The sequence below is a fragment of the Pleurodeles waltl genome, chromosome 9, assembly GCF_031143425.1.
Source record: "Pleurodeles waltl isolate 20211129_DDA chromosome 9, aPleWal1.hap1.20221129, whole genome shotgun sequence".
NCBI classification, from domain to species: Eukaryota; Metazoa; Chordata; class Amphibia; order Caudata; family Salamandridae; genus Pleurodeles; species Pleurodeles waltl.
In genome coordinates, this window is record NC_090448.1 from 706975773 (window position 1) to 706995837 (window position 20065).

The 20065-nt window shown below is 43.7% G+C and overlaps 1 protein-coding gene across 3 annotated transcripts in view; it reads right to left on the minus strand.

The window, feature by feature from the left end:
- The window catches only part of LOC138258704 (solute carrier family 22 member 6-like), a 70998-nt gene extending 51263 nt beyond the window's left edge, over positions 1 to 19735 (minus strand). For all 3 annotated transcript variants that reach the window (XM_069205994.1, XM_069205995.1, XM_069205996.1), the window contains exons 1-2: positions 19334 to 19735; positions 7866 to 7969 (exon numbers count right to left, since the gene is read on the minus strand). In XM_069205994.1, the coding sequence (XP_069062095.1) occupies positions 7866 to 7969; positions 19334 to 19735 (506 nt within the window). The remainder of the gene's footprint in view (positions 1 to 7865; positions 7970 to 19333) is intronic.
- Between the last annotated feature and the right edge of the window lie 330 nt (positions 19736 to 20065).

The following is a 20065-nucleotide window of genomic DNA, read 5'->3' on the forward strand; positions in this document are numbered from 1 at the left end:
CTTACTAGTGGACAGGGGCTTGCTCTAGCGATCTCAAGGTGCTCTTTTAGGGCGTAGTGTGGTCAAGAAGCCTTAGGCTTAACAGAGAGGAGTGTGAGTCATCCGCAAATACACACACAGTCAATAAATGAGACACATGACTCAAGAAGGAGATCTACATCAATTTACAAAAATAACTAGTATCTTTATTTATGTTTTCGCACCATAATCAATGCGATCAGGTAACCACGTTTTGCAAGACAAATCTTTACAGTTTTGAAAAGTCGACAGTGCAATTTCTAAAAAGCTTAAATGTTATCCTACGGTGAGAAAAACAAGTACTGCATTCAGGTATTGTACAGCAACTTACAGGACCAATCCCCTTGACTTAAAGTGAGTATTGGGCAAGGACCAGGACCACACCAACAGATCACACAAGGCAGCACTAGGGCTGCCGGTTGCAGCTGTATAGTACGGCATCAGGTGCCCAATGTTACTCAAATGGGATCGGTCACGTCGAAAAGAAGCTGCAGGTGACGGCGCGGGATCCAAACGGGGGAACCAACGAGTGGATTCCAATCTTCGGATATTCAGGACGTGGAGACACCTCAGGTCCTCTTCTCCATGGGCCAGAGGTGAAAGGTACAGAGGTGCATTGAGGGGTTGGGTTTTCTCCACTGGAGCACTCGTAGTTTAGGTAAGCCTGCATGCAGAGGTGGCAGGTGACATCTTAGGGGCCCACAGTGGCAAGTCCAAAGGGAGTTTCATTTCTAGAGGGCTGACAGACCTCACTGGCACTGTTGGTCCACTTCAACATGGATGCGCGGCGCAGGGGCAGTAGTGCTTTCTGGTGTCAGGTTTTTGGCGGTTCGGAGTCCTCGCAGTTTGTGATGGGGTGCCTGCAAAAATAAAGGAAAGCAGTTCCGCTGCTACAGGCGAGTTCCTAGGTCTTTGTTAAAGGCAAGCAGTCCTCCCAGGCTTTGGAGGCACAACAGCTGCTGGACGAGTTGACTTTGGCGGAACTTAACAGGAGCAGTGGACAGGCTGGCAGGGCTTGTTCCAGGTCAGTTGCTTTTGTGGTCTTCGGAGTCCCTCTTCTTAGATTGGCAGTAATCTGCTTTCCTGGTGCCAGGGCCTTCCCTAAATACTGAATTTAGGGGCATTTATTGGAGTGCAGGGTAGTAGCCAATGGGCTGCTTACCACTGGGGTCACTAAACCCCCTATATGGCCACTTCCTGTGGGAAGTGGGCATAACCCTGTCCCAATGTTCCTAGATCTGCCAACACCAAGATGGAAGATTTCAAAAAGTTGTGTCCACATCAGGCAGTTCACCGTAGGGGTGGGTGTGACCTGATGGGTGAACACACCTCCCTGCATACTAATGTTCACGCCTGTCCAGATGCCAAATGGACCATGGGGCAGTGGTTGACATCACTCCTGTGAGTGAAGCCAGATCTGAATACCAAGGGAGGTGGGCTTCTTTGAAGACCACTAGCATGGAACACAGGTTTGCAGTGCAGGGAAGTGCCCCTTTTGGCATGGTTACACCCCACTTTTTGACTGATGTTGATGTTAACTTGACTGATCCTGCTAACCAGGCCCCAGCACCAGTGTTCTTTCCCTAAACTGTACCATTGTTTCCACAATTGGCACATCCCTGGCACAGCCAAGTCCCTTGTAAAAGGTACGAGTGGTACCAAGGGCTCTGTGGCTAGGGAAGGTCCCCAAGGGCTGCAACATCTATTATGCCACCCTAAGGGGCTCCTCACCAAACACATGCACACTGCCATTGCAGCTTGTGTGTGCTGGTGGGTAGAAAAAAGTAACGTTGACATGACATACCCCTCTTGGTGTCATGCCTACCAACCACTGCCTGTGGCACTGGTAAGTCTAACCATTCTAGCATGCCTTACAGCCCTAAGGCAGGGTGCACTATACCTCAGGTATACCACAGGGACAGCAACATGCCCCTACAGTGCCTAAGTCCATTCTTAGGCATTGTAAGTGCAGTGTGCCATATTAAGTACATGGGCTGGGAGTTTGTCATGGCAAACTCCACAGCTCCATGATGGTTTCACAGAAAACTGGGAAGTTTGGTATTAAACTTCTAAGCTCACTAAACCCACACTGTTGCCGGTGTTGGATTTATTGAAAAATGCACACAGAAGGCATCATAGAGATGCCCACTATATTTCACACAACCCTCTAGTGCAGTGGTTCCCAATCTTTAGACTTCTGTGGACCCCCACTTTATCATTACTGGAACCTGGGACCCCCCACTGAATCATTCTTAGTATCCGGGGACCCCTCTACTGAGTCATTACTGAAAGTTGGGACCAAATCTGTTAATATTTAATTTTCTAAGCAATCAAGGACCCCCTGAGGAGGTTTCGCAGACCCCCAGGGGTTCCTGGACCACAGTTCGGGAACCACTGCTCTATTGTAAGGCTGACTGATCTATGCCGGCCTGCCACTAAGAGACAAGTTTCTGTCCCCATGGGCTAAGAACCTTTGTGCTGTCTGGGGTCAGGGACAAAGCCTACTCTGGGTGGATGTGCTTTACACCTCCCCCCTGCAGGAACTGCAACACTTGGCAGTGAGCCTCAAAGGCTCCTGCCTTTTGTTGCACTGCCCCAGGGCACTCCAAATAGTGGAGATGCCTGCCCCCTCCCCCAGGCCAAGCCCCACTTTTGGCAGCAGGTCCAGCTGGAAAATTAGTAAACACAAGGAATAGTGACCACCTCAGCTAGGACCGCCCCCTAGGGTGCCCAGAGCTGAGGTGACCCCCCTCGTTGAAAAATCCTCCATCTTGTTTTGGAGGAGGATGGCCAACAGGGTTAGGAATGTGCCCCCTCCCCAAAGGGAGGTGTGCACAGGAAGGGTGTAGTAACCCTCAGGGTCAGTAGCCATTGGCCTGTGACCTCTGAAACACCCCTAAATGTAGTATTAAGGGACACTCCTACATGATAGCCCCTCTGAACACTGGGTTGCTTGGTATCAAAAGTCTCAGTACAATAAACCCACAATGATGCCAGTGTTGAATTTATTGTAAAATGCACACAGGGCATCTTAGAGATGCCCTCTGTATTTCACTAACCCTTTAGTGTAAGGCTGACCAGTCTGTGCCAGCCTGCCACTAACAGACAAGTTTCTGACCCCATGGGGTGAAAGTCTTTTTGCTCTCTGGGGGTCAAGAACAAAGCCTGCTCTTGGTGGAGGTGCTTTACACCTGCCCCCTGCAGGAACTGCAACACTTGGCAGTGAGCTTCAACGGTTCAGGCCTTCTGTTACAATGCCCAGGGCACTCCAGCTAGTGGAGATGCCAAACCCCCGGGACCAAACGGCCCTTTTGGCTGCAGGTTCGATGGGAAATTTGTAAAAACAAGGAGGAGTGACCACTAAGGCTGGGACCACCCCTAAGGTGTCCAGAGCTGCAGTGACCCCCCCCCTTGCAGAATCGTCAATCCAGCTTTGGAGGAGAGTGGCCAATAAGGATAGGAATGTGCCACCCTCCCCACAGGGAGTGGGCACAGGAAGGGTGTAGCCACCCTCAGGGACAGTAGTCATTGGCTACTGCCCCGTGACCCCTGTAACGCCCCTAAATCCAGTATTTAGGGGCACCCCAGAACCTTTCTTTTCAGATTCCTGGAGACCTCAAAAAGAAGAAGAAGAGGACTGAAGAACTGACCCCAGCAGTGAAGACTCCAGATGACAACTGACTTGTCCCCAGCCCTATCGGCCTGTCTGCAGCTTTAAGGCCACTGCTACAAAAAGGTGACACATCCTGCAGGACCAGCTACCTCTACAAACCCCCAGAGGACTGCCTGCCCACCAGAGGGCCAAGATCTCCTGAGGACAGCAGCCCTGTCTACAAGAAACATCCAACAAGGACTCCAGAACCACCCTGGATCCGCGAGCCCTGCCCACTCTGGACCCGACGCCCATGGCTCGAGTCCAGGTGGCCCACTGGTGCAAAGAAGGTCGCCAGGTGATTCCGACCTAGAGTCCACCCTGATTTGACCCCTCCTGGCCAACATGACGACGCCTGCAGTCTAAATCGGAGGACCCCATGACCGTAACCGGATTTGACAAAGTGTCCGGATGCCCAAAGGTACCCCTGCACCCTCAGCTCCCTAGCCTTGGGAAATCTTAACAACAGACCAGCAACGTCCAGCAAGTGCCTCTCCTACTTGTCCAGCCTTTGGTTTCCCACAACCGACCCTCTGGACCCAGGATCTTTGTGACCCCCAGGGTTCCCTGATTGAAAAGCATTGGGCACCCGACGCTGTGTTTGCACTCTAACACTTTTCCTCTGGATTGGTTCCTATGAGAAATTGCACTGTCTACTTTTGAAATCGAAAAGTGTTACTTGCTTGTAAACTGTTTTATCTGCAAAACCCAATGCATTTGATATATAAGCTTGATAGAAACTTACAACAGTACTTACCTGCAACAAAGATCCTTTTGGTTCTAGAAATAAAGTAATTACATTTATTTTTGCTATATAAAATCATTGGCCTGGAGTTAGGTGTTGAGTGTGTGCCTCTTTTCTTGACTGTGTGTGTACATCAAATGCTGTGCACTACCCTCTAATAAGCCTAACTGCTTGACCACAGTACCACAAAAGAGAGCATTTGTATTATCTACTTTAGCCTATATTAAGCCTTTGGGGACCCACTGGACTTTGTGAACACTATACCTCTTTTTGGTATAGTATATACAGAGCCAGCTTCCTACACGCAGGTCATCCTGTTGGATGGGGTGTGACAACACCTCTCCGAGTGGAGGCTTGGTTTATGACCACCTCCAGAGCAAAGGCTCTCACTCTTGAGTGGTCAGGCTCGTGTCTGGTGGTGGCAGGCTGGCTGAAACTGGTCAGTCCGCACACAGGTAGATGGTAGGTTTTCAGGGGGCACTTCCAAGGTTCCCCCGGGTGCATATATTAATAAATTTATCACTGGCATCAGAGAGGGTTTATTAATATGAGATGTTTGATGCCAAACATCCCTACTTTCAGTGAAGCCATCATGTAGCTGGGAAACTGGTAGTAACCAGTGTCCAGCACATATACTTAAAATGGCTTCCCTGTTCACTCTCTGTGTCTAGGAATCGACAAAGACATAGCAGGGGCATATCTGCTTATGCAGATATGTCCTCCCATGTAATATAATTCACCCTGCCTTTGGGTTGGAAGGCCTTCTGTAGGGGTGCCTTACATATGTTGCATGCAGTGTTAGGGGACATGGCACACAGGGTGTGTACTATGTTGTGTTTTCACTTTTAGCTGCACCAATGCATGCAGCCTGCAATGGCAGTCTGTGTGTGCTAGGTGAGGGGTCCCTGAGGGTGGCACAATACGTGCTGCAGCCCTTGGGGACCCTCTTTGGTACCCAAGCCCCAGGTATCAGGAGTACCATTTACTAGGGTCTTATAGGGGGAACAAAGTGATTGTCAATTAGGGAACAATTGCACAGTTTTGGGGAAGAGATCTGGCACTAGGGACTTTGTTAGCTGGAACCCAGGCCTCTTTCTAGTCAAAATTGCATTGAATACCAGGCAAAAAGTGAGAGTGACCATGTCAAAAAGGGGCACTTTGCTAAAATGACTACCACTATATCTTCAAGGTAATTAGATGTGATATTTAGAAGATGAAATCTATAATTCATTTTAGATAACTACATTGAGGATATTTCAGTAGGTGATATCGCGATTATGGTATCTTTGCAGCTGATTTCAAAGGCACCATATTATGATATACAGTCAGGAATGCAACTCATAGGGTTGCAATCTCAAGGTCAATAGTCTTGATTTGTACATATATCGACTCCCTTACATCACCTACTACTATACTGTTGAGGTAACTATATACAGAAAAGTAGAGATTTACTATTCTTATTACCACACTTACATACCATGACAATTTGTTGTTAGTCAATATTGTGCAGTCACTATAAGGGCAGGTCAATATTAAATAATTGAATTTGTGATATGACAGCAAATAGAGCACATGTATGATCTTAAAGGTGTGGTTTTAGATTAATGAGTCAATATCAACATGACTGATTAAGGTGTTGGTGTTTAAGCATGCAAGAGCGTATTTTAATTCTGGGGTAGGACGTGCCACCACCTGATTAAATGTATTCTCAAGTTAAAAATAGGGTCCTGGGGACCAGCAGGTGTGCTAGTAATGTCTATGTCAGATTGCACACATAAGACATGAAGTACAATATTGTGTACCTCTGAACCTTTTAAGTTTTTGTTTACCCCAACCTTCCCCAAACACTAATAAGTACTAGAAATAAAGGAAGCGTTTTGAATACATTGAGATGTGTTGGTTCTGCAAGAGGAGGTCTTAAGAAACTTGGCTTCTTGGCAATACTGTACTGAAAAAGTTGTATTAATGATTTATTGTATGATAAGGTGCATGGATAGAGGCTTGCAGACACACATGCTTTACGTATTTTTTCTGAGATGATAAAAGGAGAGGAAGAGAAAAACCGAGGATCCCCTGGTCAGCAGTTCTTCTGTGCTTTGGAGTTGAGGACAGGTACAGTGCTTAGAACTCATCATACATGCATTTCCTCAAACTACCAAGCTATCCCTCTTTAGCAAGACAGTTTCAACTCATAGAATATTATTTGGCTAGTGTGTTTATAAGGTTTTACATCGGGTGCGTAAGCAGTTTGACCTGTTGTAAGTGTTGTGGGCTTTTAACCATGCCCACAGCACGCCCATGACTGTCACTTGTTCGTGGGCTTTCCCTTAAAAAATCCTTTGTAATCACTGGTAAATCCATTTGTCCCTCCTTGGGGCGGTTCTATTACTATCTCGCAGACTGCCTTTGTTACACGGATAATTGCATGATTGCTGATACGCACTTTTTCTTTTTGTGTCTCCCCTTTGCACTCATGGTCATGGCAGCCTTGAATCGGCTCACTTATGCCAACTGTCTTACTTTTCATTTTAAATTTAAATGGCAAGAAAAGTCCAGTTAGGAATTCACAATGCTAATAGCTCTAACTCGAGTAAACGGGAGACCCATTGCATTGCAAATGTTTGTTTGCTCTTAAATCCATAACACCAAATTCTCCAAGGTGACCGAAATCAACGTATCTAAATCGATGTTTCTCCCTGGACCTCAAACTGTATATATTGTAATCTAAAACATTTGATGTGAAATAAAAAGAAATTGCACATGATGCTGTCTAGTAATGCAATATCGTGTTCATATCCCGCAACTTTTCATCATATTCAACAGGACCGCTCACTCACAAAACGGTACTATGTAGAGCACCTCCCATTTAAGATGCTCCTGTGGTCTGTAAAATGCTTCTGTACATTTGCTGCTGTTCCTTCGAGTTACATTCAAGTTATTTAAAAAAAATAGCATATAATACAAGTACCCTTGAGGACACACGCACTGGCCACCGTTTGCACTATCTGACAAGTGCTCCTACTAGCACCGGACACGGTTGCACGCAGGTAACACACAGATGACTACTACAGGCAATCAACATCCTGAGCTACCGCAGTCGGATTGGAACCTTTAACCTGCAAGTGACACACTGTCTATGGCTTGTCGTCAACTCGTCGATTTATGTAATGACAATTTTTCTCAAGGTGAAGGCTTGGACAGGTTTCAAGGGTTTCAAGAATATTGTTTTCTTTTCAAATTGTCTTCATTCCCTCCACTGCCTCCCCAGGACTTCCCCGACCTCTGATGTCCAAAATTCTCAGGTACTCCACTAACAATACCCTACTCCTTGCATCAGTTTCTTTAGTTAGTTGCACCGCTGTGTTTATTAAGAAATATGACAATCACATCCGCAGCCCAAAATGCAAGGGTGGAAAGCAGCGTCTGCAGTGTCTCCTAGGAAGCACCCACCTGTCAGAGAGTCCGCCAAACACGACTGCTCCCACCAGTACTCCGGCCATGAATAGAGACTGGGCCATCTCCTTAAGGGGGCGCAGGTCGCACACCAAATCCCACTGTACAAAGAAATGAAATAAAACACACACAATACTTAGTGGCAACGACACATTCAGCTTACGTAGATCTAGCTGCTATAAATAAATACTACTTAATGGATTAGTAGCCTTTTACTAAGCATTCCCAATTGTGTGCAGAACAGGTAACTGAGGCTCAGAGAGATAAAGATGAGTGCCCAGGCGGGCACAATTTTGGACTGTTGATGAAGCTCGGTTACACCACACACCGGTGGCCCAAAGTCAAACCGGCATTTTGCAAAGCCAATAGGTCTGGCTTTGATATGCTAACAGATGCAAACACCGACATGCATAAGTGAGAATTTGCACATGTCTGTACTTAAAGGTTTTAGCACATTATAGCCAGCATGGTCAGTGCCTGAGGTTATCTGGTTGGGGGGGATAGATATTGAGGAGGCCATGCATTTCAGCAATCCACCAAGGACAAAGTCTTCCACAAAAGAAAGGTACACGGATTACATAAACTGATTATGCATGCTGAGAAATTGTTTACAGAAACAGTGGTCCTAAAGCAACGGCCCCAATGCTAAGCCCGAAATTTAAATTTTAAAAAATCCAACCTAAAGTACAAAACATATATTTGTTTATTGAGTAGTTGAAACAAGAACGTTATAAATTGAATTGATTACAATTAATTTCACTACGTTTTTGAAAAATTAAAGCTATGTAAATGCTTACATTTAAAAAAAGATAATTCATATATTTTATAATAAACTAATATTTATTATTTGCCATTAAATTCAATCTATTTATATTTTTTTTTAAGTTAAAATTTTCATTTAATTTAACATTATGCCCTATAGGCTTTTATTTCAGTATGTATGTATGTATTTGGTAGTTCTATAGCGCAAACATAATGAAAAGGCAGCCAAGTGCAGTACAAGGTTAAAGGCATGCTTAAAGACAACAAATAATAGGAGAGGATTCTGAGCATTGGACAGTTGATGCATTGTGATGTAGTGTCCTTGAAAGAGGTGGGTATAAAACTCTTTCCTAAATTGGAGCAGGGTTGGGGCAGTCCTGACCGATACTGCGATGCTGTTCCAGATTCTGCTTGCATAGATGGAAAAATGTCTGTTGTCTTCTTTTTTCTTTTTCACACTTCTCAGTCTACAGTAATTTAGTGTTCGGGCTGCGGATGTGCCGAGAACTACCAGTGATAGTGAGCTGGTCTGCATGATAAGCAGGAGTGCTGGCTGTGATTGTTTTGTAAATGATACAGTTTGTTTTGAAGATTGCGGAAGCTGGAAAGGGGAACAAATGGAGTTTCATCAGGATGGAAGTAATGTGATCATATTTCTTCAAGCCCTGGATGGGACATGATGTGGCATGCAGTATGCCCCTAAAAGGTGCCAGAGTTGAGGCTTGGAGACCATAGAGTAGAGCATTACCACCATATAATGTGAGTACAAGACCTTAAACAGCAGTTCTGAAATCACTTTCTGGAAGAAACGGGGTGAAAGAGATAATATCAAGCAGTTTTTTTTTTTTTTATAATGTCCATTGGTGTCCAGAGTGGTCCAAGTGATTTGGCATTCGGTGAGGACTGGGGTTCTGACCCGTCAAGGCCCATGTCATTTAGGCAAGACACTGCCGCCAATATTTTCTGTGAAACAGTGTTGTAGTCAGTGGTGGCTGCTGCAAATCTCAAGGGAAATTGCGGGTGGGTAGGGGGATGGGGCAGGGGCCATGAAATAAAAAAAATAGTACAGTTCCCGACACGGACACCTGCCACTTCACTCCTCTGCTCCTCTGGTGTCCTTGGGACACCCACACAGGCTTCTCATGCAATCCTGGTGCTGCTCTCATGCTAAGCCTAGTGTATACAAAAAGGGGTCTGACCTATGAAGCAGTGAGGCTAGGCCAATATAATTAAACAAAAAAACGAATGCCAATGCTGTAGATATTTTAGAAAAAAATCTTTATATTGAGGAGGCAAACCAATTGCCACTCACATAATTGATTCATAACTTTGTCCAACACATCAACTATTTTGAGATAAATCAGTTATGCTTGTCAAACACCAGAAGACAAAAAGAAAAATCTCTTGGAACTTTCTATGTTGAATTGGCACTACAAAAAAAATCATAACAAACAAGACACATGAAAACAATGCATCATACAAATATACAATAGAAACCAAAACTTATAAGATAAAAATCTGGGTTGCTACAGGGACTGCCACTCTGGAATGCTGCTCTGGAAGAACTGCTTTTCTGCTGTACTGTCCTGCTGCCCCCTGCCCTGCTGAGGAAGGGCTGGACTCTTCCCACTTGAATGCAGAGTGACTCCAAGGGCTTGCTGGCTTGCCTCCTGTTCTCCTGAAGTCTCAGCGACCCAAAGGATGTTGACCCATCATCACCTACAGCACCTGGACTGTGCTTGCTGCAAGTCTTGCCCTACAAAGTGGTGCCAATGCAGTGCTGGGCCCTTGGAAGTGGGTATAACGTGTGGCATCTGCCAGAACACGGGGACCAGACCACCACACCGCACCGCACTTAGAACTGGGGCATCGCCTCCAGAACCACTGCCTCGGAACCAACGCATCACTGCCACTGTGTGAAGAAGATCGACGCATTGCACCTCCTGCTTGAATTAACCTGGCGCATCACATTTGGAACCATCACACTCGAAACTGGCGCTTCGCTGCAGTTGAGTGGAAAAATCCAGTGCAACACCTCAACTGCTGGAACAAGGATTAAGGTACTGTTGCTCAGTGGGCCCTGCCATCAGGGGCAGCCTGAACTCCTGACTCTGTCTCAGTCTCACGTGACCAGATTGACCCGGTTGGCGCTTTATGCTTCTAAGCACTACAGTTTCATTAAATGTTTTTAATAAATTCATATCTTGATTTCTACTCAATGGATTTTTGTCTTTTTTGGTTTTGTTTTCTTCATAAAAATATCATCTATTTCTCTAACGTGGTGTGGAGTTTTTTGTGGTGCTGTCATTGTGGTACTGTGTGTTGTGTTGCACAAATACTTTGCAGTTAATAATACTTAATAATAATTAAGTTAAGCCTCCCTGCTTGGTGCCAAGCTGCCAGAGGATGATCTCAGGTGTGTATCAGTCTTACCCTGACTAAGATTTTGGTTCCTGCTTGGACCAAGGCATACTTTTGCCAGTCAGAAACCCAATTTCTAGTAAGCCCCATTGAAAGGTTCTTGTGTAATTAGCCCTTCTTCTAAGTTAAAATCTACGCCTCAATAATTAGTTTTGTGTCCCTTCTAACCTACCAGGAATCTATTAAAATCTATAAACAAAAGTACACCATTTGCAGGTTCAGCCCACTTTTATTGGGCTCTTCGGGAAAAAACTTTGAGTTTTGAATTATTAATCTGACGAACAATTTCAAGCTTTTTTTCAAGCTAGAATAACAGATACATATGCTTTACTAGTATACTGTATAGTGGTATTATCACATTTCAATTTCTTTGACCAATTAAATGAATTCAACAATAGAATAACATTTTTTTTGTCTGGGATCGGAACACAATTTTCCAATGGTGTCCTTTGTGCAGACCGATTCAAGAAAACGATTACTACCTTTGTATTCCACCATTATGTGGTGTGGAATTTGCTTCTCTTTTAATGACGCAATTTAGCAGCTTATAATTAGGATGATGTGCGGTACTATTTATACATTCTAGGTAGATCTTTCTCGCAGGTACTACCATCCAAACGATGACCCCTGTGCACTTGCATTTAAATTGTTATATCGAAACAGCTAGAATTTGCATGTGCTCGTGTTACTTACACCATTAATACGAGCCAGGGATTCTAGTCTCTCACAGATCGTTTTGTTGCCCTTCTAAGCCTTCCACTGTATCTGCCCTACTACATTGCACCCAGCATTTATAAATAAAAGTAACGTTCTTGTTACTGACCTTTCAGGTACCCCTCTCCTAACCTTCCCTCCGACTGAAGCAGCTTTTCACTTTAGCCTGGAAATTATCATTTAATCAATTTACAAGTCATGTCACAATATCCACTCCCAGTCTTTCTTTCTAGTTTGGAGTGTGAGTTACCATGCAAGCACTTTCGATGAGTCAAGGTGGACGAGCTCAATCTAGCAGGCTTATGATTTTCGCAAAGAAGAATTCATGGATGTCAGTGTATCTCAAATAAGACCAACTAAAATATAAATTAAGCAATTTCTTCCTTCTTTGTCTGAAATGGGAACAAAGCTTTTTTCCTGTTCGACTGGCCTAGCAAAAGATTCCTCACCTTTGCGTTTCCCCATTTTTAGGTTGAGTGTAGCAGCGCGCAAGCGCTGCTTTCCGACGTGTTGTAATATCTTCTGTGGGCTATAACCATGGCCACCTCATGCCCATCACTTTCATTTGTTCATGGGCTTGCCTTTCAAAATTCTTTTGATGTCATTAATAAATGCATTAAGTTTGTCTCGCCCTGTGGTGGTTTTGTCACTTCCTTGGACACCGATCCCGTTACATGTATAATTGCACGATTGCCTATAAACTTTAGCACGGGGGACTACTTTTTTTCTTTTATTTCTCCCCTTGGTGCTCCATGGCAGCCATGGCGCTTAGTACTTTCTTACAGCGTGAACTTGATCGGCAGTATTGTAGAACTTTGCCATTTAAGTCACATTGTTTCAGTGGCGGCCATGCTGCTTTGAAGTATAGAGAACAAACTTGTATTTTGTCTCAGTCTTTTGTTAGTGTAAGGGAGCTCTGTGGTGGCCATGCTGCTTTTTCTGTCTTTCTCTTCCTCTTCTTTTCCCTTTTTCCTGCACGTTTTCTTGTTCTGGTTCAAAATATGATGATGGAGAAATAAGTGCAAGTCCCTAAAAACAGTACCAGCGGGCCCCACATCCAACCTGCAGTTCAAATTAAGCACTTCCTATACCTTTAGGCGAGACAGGCACCCCCGGTTCTGGTAAATGGCTAGCTGTCTGAAGGGTCTTGTGCCACAGAGCTGCAGCACTTGATTGTGGCTACTGTAGTAGCAAGGTGTGCCCCCTTCGCCCACCATCATGGGGTTGTTGCTAAAACGTGTGTCAAGGTCTACACAACACTGGCAGCACTTCAGCATTTTAGATAATACCAATATCACGATGATAAGGGCTATATTGTACTACATCCTCCAGAATGCATTGGGCTTGGGGGAAGTCACTAGCCGCTAGCCACTGTGAACCTCTTCTCCCTTTTATATAGCTTATACATGCATCTGTTTGGTAGGGGGACTGATAACTTAATCCCAGAGACAGTGGTCTGCACCTTGGAGGGGTTTGTTACGTAACCGTGCACCGCCTCGCCACAAAGAATTTCACATTTGGAAGAAAACAGAAGTAAGAAAAACAAGCATGTGCAATGCAATGGGTCTCACATTTGCTCGAGTTAGAGCTATTAGCGTTGTAAACTCCTAACTGGACTTTTCGTGCCACATAAATTGAATGAAAGAAAACAAGCGCGACCGTGCTATGTAAAACGAACCACGATTGCGCTGAAATTAAAAACCAGAGCATGATCGCGCTGCATGGAAAATAAAAAGATAAAGTAGTGTAGAAACATGGCTGAAAACATGGAGCCTCGTATGTTTGCAGTAGTTGGCCGGTGCGCTCGAGGATGGCTAAACACCGGAAAAGGCATGATGTATGCATGCCTTTCACTAATGAAATCAAGTGGATTTTAAAAGGCAAGCCCACGAACCAATGAAAGTGACAGGAGTGACATCAGTGTGATTAAAAGCCCAAAGAGAGATGACAACAGGGATGGAGTGCTTGTGCGCTCGACCCTATAAATGTACTGACTTCCAAGTTATGATAGTAACTGAATCCCCTTTGGACCATTTTTGATGTTTATATGTGCTAAATTGGTTTCTGGGGTCCTGGCAACCAGAGAATTGACTTCTACAGCTAGCATAGGAGCGATGCATCGAAATCCATTCTGAAGACAGGTTCATTTTTGTTTATGTACAACAGATTAAACAACTTTCTGGGCCACTTTCGGAAACTGACTCTTTCTGACTGGGTTGTGTATGGGGAATATTAATTGTTTTCTTATGCAACACAATTTCCAAAAACAATTGGCTTACTTTGTATTCTTTCACCAATTAGTCCATTCAATGCAATCATTTCTACATCAGTCATTTCACATAGAAAATATGGAGGAGTTTCAGCTAAACCTGGTCCCGGATTTACTAACACCTTGATTTTGGTTTTCACCACAAACCTGTTTTACACTAGAGAGTAGCCCTAATGTACCACAAAGTGCCAGTTATTGCATCAAGGGGATTCACTGTGGGTGGTACATGAGCATTTGCATGCAGCCACCCATGGTTTGTGACACAAATCCCTACCTACTAAAAGACAATAGTTGTGTCAAAAAAGTATGCCTCTTGGAGTCAGGTGTATCATGTAGCCTAAAGTGCACCACCACTAGGGGAGAGAGAGCAACAACACCATATCTTAGTACAGTGGTTCCCAGCCTTTTGACTTCTGTAGACCCCCACTTTATCATTACTGGAACCCAGGTGCCCCCATTCTAATCCAGGGACCCCCCAGTGAGTCATTACTGGAAGTCTGGTATGCAGGTTTAAGAATTGTCAATGATTTGAACCGCAAAACAATACACAAAAAATACAGAAACTAGCATTCCATCAACTTCATGCACAAATGATAACACATTTGATTTAACTTGCAAATAAAGTAAAAAAATTTACAATAATTAACATTAATATGAACGTTGGGGTTTTCTAAATTCAATTGAAGCCACACATCGTCCATACTATATTCTGTTTCATGCACCTGCACTGTTCCCACGAATCAATCTGAGAATACTAATGTAATTTTTAGCCTTCAAATTCCTTGACATTTACAGTATGTTTCACAAATTTCAAATGTACATTTAGCCACATTTTTTAAATACACTCTATTAATCTGTTAATATTAGTTAGTTTTCTGACCAGTCACCTCCGCAGACCCCAGGGGTCCCCAGACCACAGGTTGGGAACTACTGTCTTCGTAGATATGGTGTTGTCTTGCTCTCACCTTTTCACACAACTCAGCAAAATTACTTGTTTTGCTATGCTGCTCCAGCACTTAGTAATTCAGCCCTCTGCTAATGTCAGTGCAAACGGAGATAGAAATGTTAGTGCCTTTAAATTGCTAACCAAAATCTTTTGTAAATCATTGGCTGAAATAATAAAGACAATTTGAAAAACCCAATTTTCCTTACTTGTCTGTGGCAATTAACTACAGTGAATATAACTGAATGCCACAGATTCAGTGCTCTGGATTAGCCCTCCTCACATCTGTTTTTTTTAAGCAAAGCAAATACATTATTTTTTCACAATTACAAAAATGGATTTCTGGAAGAGATGATAGTTTACCTTTTGCAATACTTTAATTTAGGAGCACACTTTTTTTTTTGCAAACCTAATGCAAGAATTCTACATCTCGAATTACTTCTCATTTGTTGAAGGTACGTTTTCATTGCAGCAGATGTGTACAGGCTGCTCACTTTTAATGACTAAGCTTCGTTTTAGAGTTTAATTTGCAATTAAAAGACATCACATTGCTAAAACAAGAATTAGTCCAGAAGAAAGCCAATCCATTCACGCCTAAACCACTGCTTTTCTGCGGTGTAATGAGAACCTTAGTTTAAAAGCTTTTCTTTTCTGTCTGCATTTGCCATTAGTGAATCAAAGCCTTGCACACAAAGTAAGAGTGTAGAACATTTATTCGGTTTAGTCAATCCATTCCTGTGCAGTCATTAGTAAGTGCTCACAGCGTTACTATTTTTACAGTGTAGTGCAAAAACCATATTGTCTTTCGCAAGAAGAAATTAAGTGTTCCTCTCGTATTATAGGAGAAAGTAGTAAAGCAAGGAAGGAGAATGCAGTGTACTGCCAAGTGAGACTGGGGAAGTGGGTGGCCCTCAAGGTACGGCTAACATATGGCGGTGCAATGCCACAGACCAACAATGTTGTTGACCATAACAAAGTGATCGAGGAATCTGCACTGTTTTACCTGAGGTATTCACAGAGATGTAATGCTCAGCAGAAAGATACACTTTAAGGTGCAGATGTGTGATGAATATAAATGAGGATCAAACCATATTTTCCACATCAGAGGTTTCAACAAGCCCACGACCCCAATGAAGCTTGATGGAGACACACAAAAGAAAACAGAAGTTCGTTTGCAGTGAAACGTACTGGTAAAAGTGTAATTATTTATGTAACTGGCAAAAGTGCAATTAGCCATGTTACCGGCAAAAGTGCAATTAGCCATGTAACATGGTTGATGCCATGCAAAGCCCTCGACTACTTCCCAGCGAGATCACGCTGCCTGTGAAATAAAGAGAAAAAGCAGTCCAGAAACCCTACGGAAAACATGGAGCCTCGTATGTTTTCAGTAGTTGGCCGGTGAGCACGAGGCAGACCAACCACCGGAAAAGGCATGACATATGCATGCCTTTCACCAATGAAATCAAGCTCATTTTAAAAGACAAGGCCACAAACCAATCAAACTGAAGGGCTTGACATGGGAGTGGTTAAAAGCCCGTAGAGAGATAACATTAGGGACGGAACGCTTTGCGTTTGACCCTAAAAAACTGCACTGGCTGCACTTGAACATTCAAACTACCAGTGCAATCACTGAGTAAATGCAAGTTTGCACAACACCTACCATATTGAACAGAGAGGTGGGGGTGTGAAAGAGCTTGCAAGCCAGTGTGTTATCCTATCCGCCTTTTTGTGTTTTAAAAGGTTTTTGAGTACTGATTAGACTTTGCAACTTCTAGAATTCTTTATGTGTTGAAGGGCAGCCAGCGCCAGAGAAAATATTTCTGTCTCTCTCTCATCCAGCCATTGTGTGCATTCACTGCAGCAGATGGCAGAAGGAAGGCCTGGGGTCAAGACCTTGCGTACCTTCCTAGCACCCCCACCACAGCCTTCTTTGTGACCAGTAGAAGTCTGGAGCTGAGGACAATGGTAGAAGTACTGAGCTTGGCGGCCATTTTGGGCAGCTTAGTCAAACTCAGGCGTTTATATCAACACTTCCCAGCTCCTTCCCCCCACCCTGGGCCCTGTCTAAGTTACAGGAAACAGATGTGGGTTGCCTAAACTAATATAGGCACAGAAAACAAGCTGCGTGGCGGAAAAATTGGCATATCAATCTGCTATTCTTGTAGATGGGAAAGTGCACCTGAGCTATTTTACTGCGTTGGAAACTAGGAACCCAGTCACACATACGTCCGCAACAGGCACATTGATCATCAGTGTTATTTTACGCTGGTTGGTTAGTCTGCAGGTTAAGCAAATCTTGAAAAAAAACATTAACCCTCCGATCTGTACAATATAACACGCAACTTCCACACAAATCACTATGATGGGATATTCACCACCCATTCTCGTTTGCTGTGAATTATATTCAACTTACACACAAATAACAACAGAATGTGCATTAGCCTGCTGGTTTGTCTCACAGGGACTGGGACCAGTGATGCGCAGGGTGGACAGACCACAGCAGCAACCTGTAAACACACCAAGCTCTGGTGGGGAGCTGTGATCTGCAGGTATGTACCGATCTCTGCAAACTAAACCACCGAACTATAACAATGTCATTAGCCTCAGATTTGTTTTCATTTTTTTTTATTTGCAAAGTTACATACACATACACACATTTTTTGAATGACTGATGTCAGCTCCTTGTAGTGAAATAAAAAAATACATTTCAGTTTTAAAAAGTAACTGCTGACATATGTATATTTTGCGAACAACTGAAACAAGTTGTTCATAAAACATATTAGACTAAAAAAATAAACGTATGTCCGCCCTGTGTTGCTTTAGAAATGTGGGTGACATGCTGCTGTGCCCCCTGAATTCTGTTAACAAGCCAGCAACTCTGATAGTGGGGTGGTCAAAGTGGTATTTTATTGGAATTAACATGGCAGATTTAGATTAGGATGCTAAATAGCAACATTTTCATTTTTTTGCTGCAGATAGAGAAAGAAGATATATACAAGTGCTTTAGTTATATGCAGGGCCAGTGGAATTATATGGAAGGAAAACACGAAATTATGATGCAGGTTTGACCAATTTTTCTTATTTTTTACCAGTGTGCTAACTGCATTATGCTGTGCTAGTTTCTACGGGGCTGATTTAGAGTTTGCAGGATGGTATATACTCCTTCAGAGCGACAGAGTGAAATACTCCATCGCCCTGAAGGGGTACCTGTCCTCCGAATCTAGAGATGTCCACCCCTTAGTGACAATCTCTTGCATTGGCATGTTTTAAAACATTGACAGACGGCTCCGTCAACATGATGCCATCATCCATCAAACTTTTAACCTTTTTTAAATTTTCAAATACAAAAGCGGAAAATGGGATTTCACGTTTGAAAATTAAAAAACATTGACTCCCACACCATGGGGCTTGTCTCCCATAATGTGGGGCTGTTTAAATGTTTTCCCTGCCCCTTACTGCCATGTAAAATCTAGCGATGATGGACACTGAAAACTGGCCATTTCATGCCCACTTTAAATCGGGCTCAAATAGCCAAACCTCTGAGGCATCTACTCTTCGGGCCTTTGGAGGTGTATATCAGCAGTGGAGACAGTTGTCTCTGCCACTGACATACTGAAGGCCTTCCTGACTCTAAATGAAGAAGGTGGAACTTCAATTTGGCAGAGAGGATACTCCATCACCTTTGCAATGGAGTACACTCTCTGTCAAACTCTAAAACGGGCCTTAAGTGTTGTCTGGCAAATTGCCCTCCAAGTCTATACTTTATGTGCACTCTTTGATTGCAATGTATTTCTATAGATGAACCCAACATTTGTGTAGTGGACTCCTCAAGTGGGACACTGCAAATATATTTAGCTGAGTTGATCATATCAAGAGATCTGATGACCGGAAAGCGCACTAAATTACCATACCTACATAGATTCAAAAGTTTACTCTGCTTTGTTTTGGATACTGGAGTGGGAAGATCTCAATTTCAAACCTTGTCAGTGTGTCAGTATCAACTGTATGACTCACTGTATACTTGTTTATTGATACTGTGGATGAGAGAATATGCCCATTAGTGAGAGATTTAAGTGAAATTCTTAGTTACCTCTGCACTTCTCATCTTGCCCCACATCAAGGGGCTTAGCTACCTTTGGTGTAACAGGTGCAGTGGCACTGGGGCCCAGAGCCCTGAGGTGCCAATCAAAACCTGACAATGCTGTATTTACTACCCAACATCAGTCAAAATGACTAGTTTCCTTGCTTGCACCATGGTCCATGGCATCTTTCCTACACTACTGCTGGCATCATAAAATCAAACATAAGTATCAGTATCTTTGGTTGCCTGCATAAAGGTTTGCAACCAAGCCATACCTCAGTAACAATGGTGGAAGCAAAGACGCTGTCATCAAACACCCATCCATCGTTGCAGGGTTCTGTTGAGACGCCCAGTGCTGCTGCTGGCAAAGAAGCATTGGTCCCCAGGAGCCGCCACTGTGTTGCACGGAAGCGCTGACACCTCTCATACTTCAAATTTGCACCCAACGGGATGGAGATCTTGAGGAGATCAGTGGCCCCCAGGGGCTCAGTCAAGTTCAATGCAGTGCTGTTGACCTGCACATCAATTTGACATCGGTGCTCTGGCACAGCTGCACTGAAGTTCTGGACTAGATTGTGGCTGGCAATCATTAGAACTGGGATGGAAAGGAACATGACAGAGAGGACCTGGAAGAGACCCATGCTTCCTACTTTTTCCAGAAGGTCACCAAAAGCCATAACGCTCGGCAATATAAGCTTCCAAGAAATGCTTTAAGAAGGTATTTCACTGAACGTACAATATGAGGACATAGACTCTGCTTTCTTGCTTTAAGTGGCCAGCTGTCTATATATATAACCAGAGAGCTTGGCCCAGCTGTTAAAGATTCACTCTTGGCTTGAAATGTTGACCAATAAACTGCGGAGGTAAGCCTAGGTAGCATGATTAATTGTTTCCACCTCTAAATACATCCTGCTAACTTTGAGGCAGGAAGCTTGTGTAATGGGGCAGAAACAGCGGAAGTGCCAAGCTGAAAGTTCAGATTCTTTGCTTGTTAAACATCTCATTTT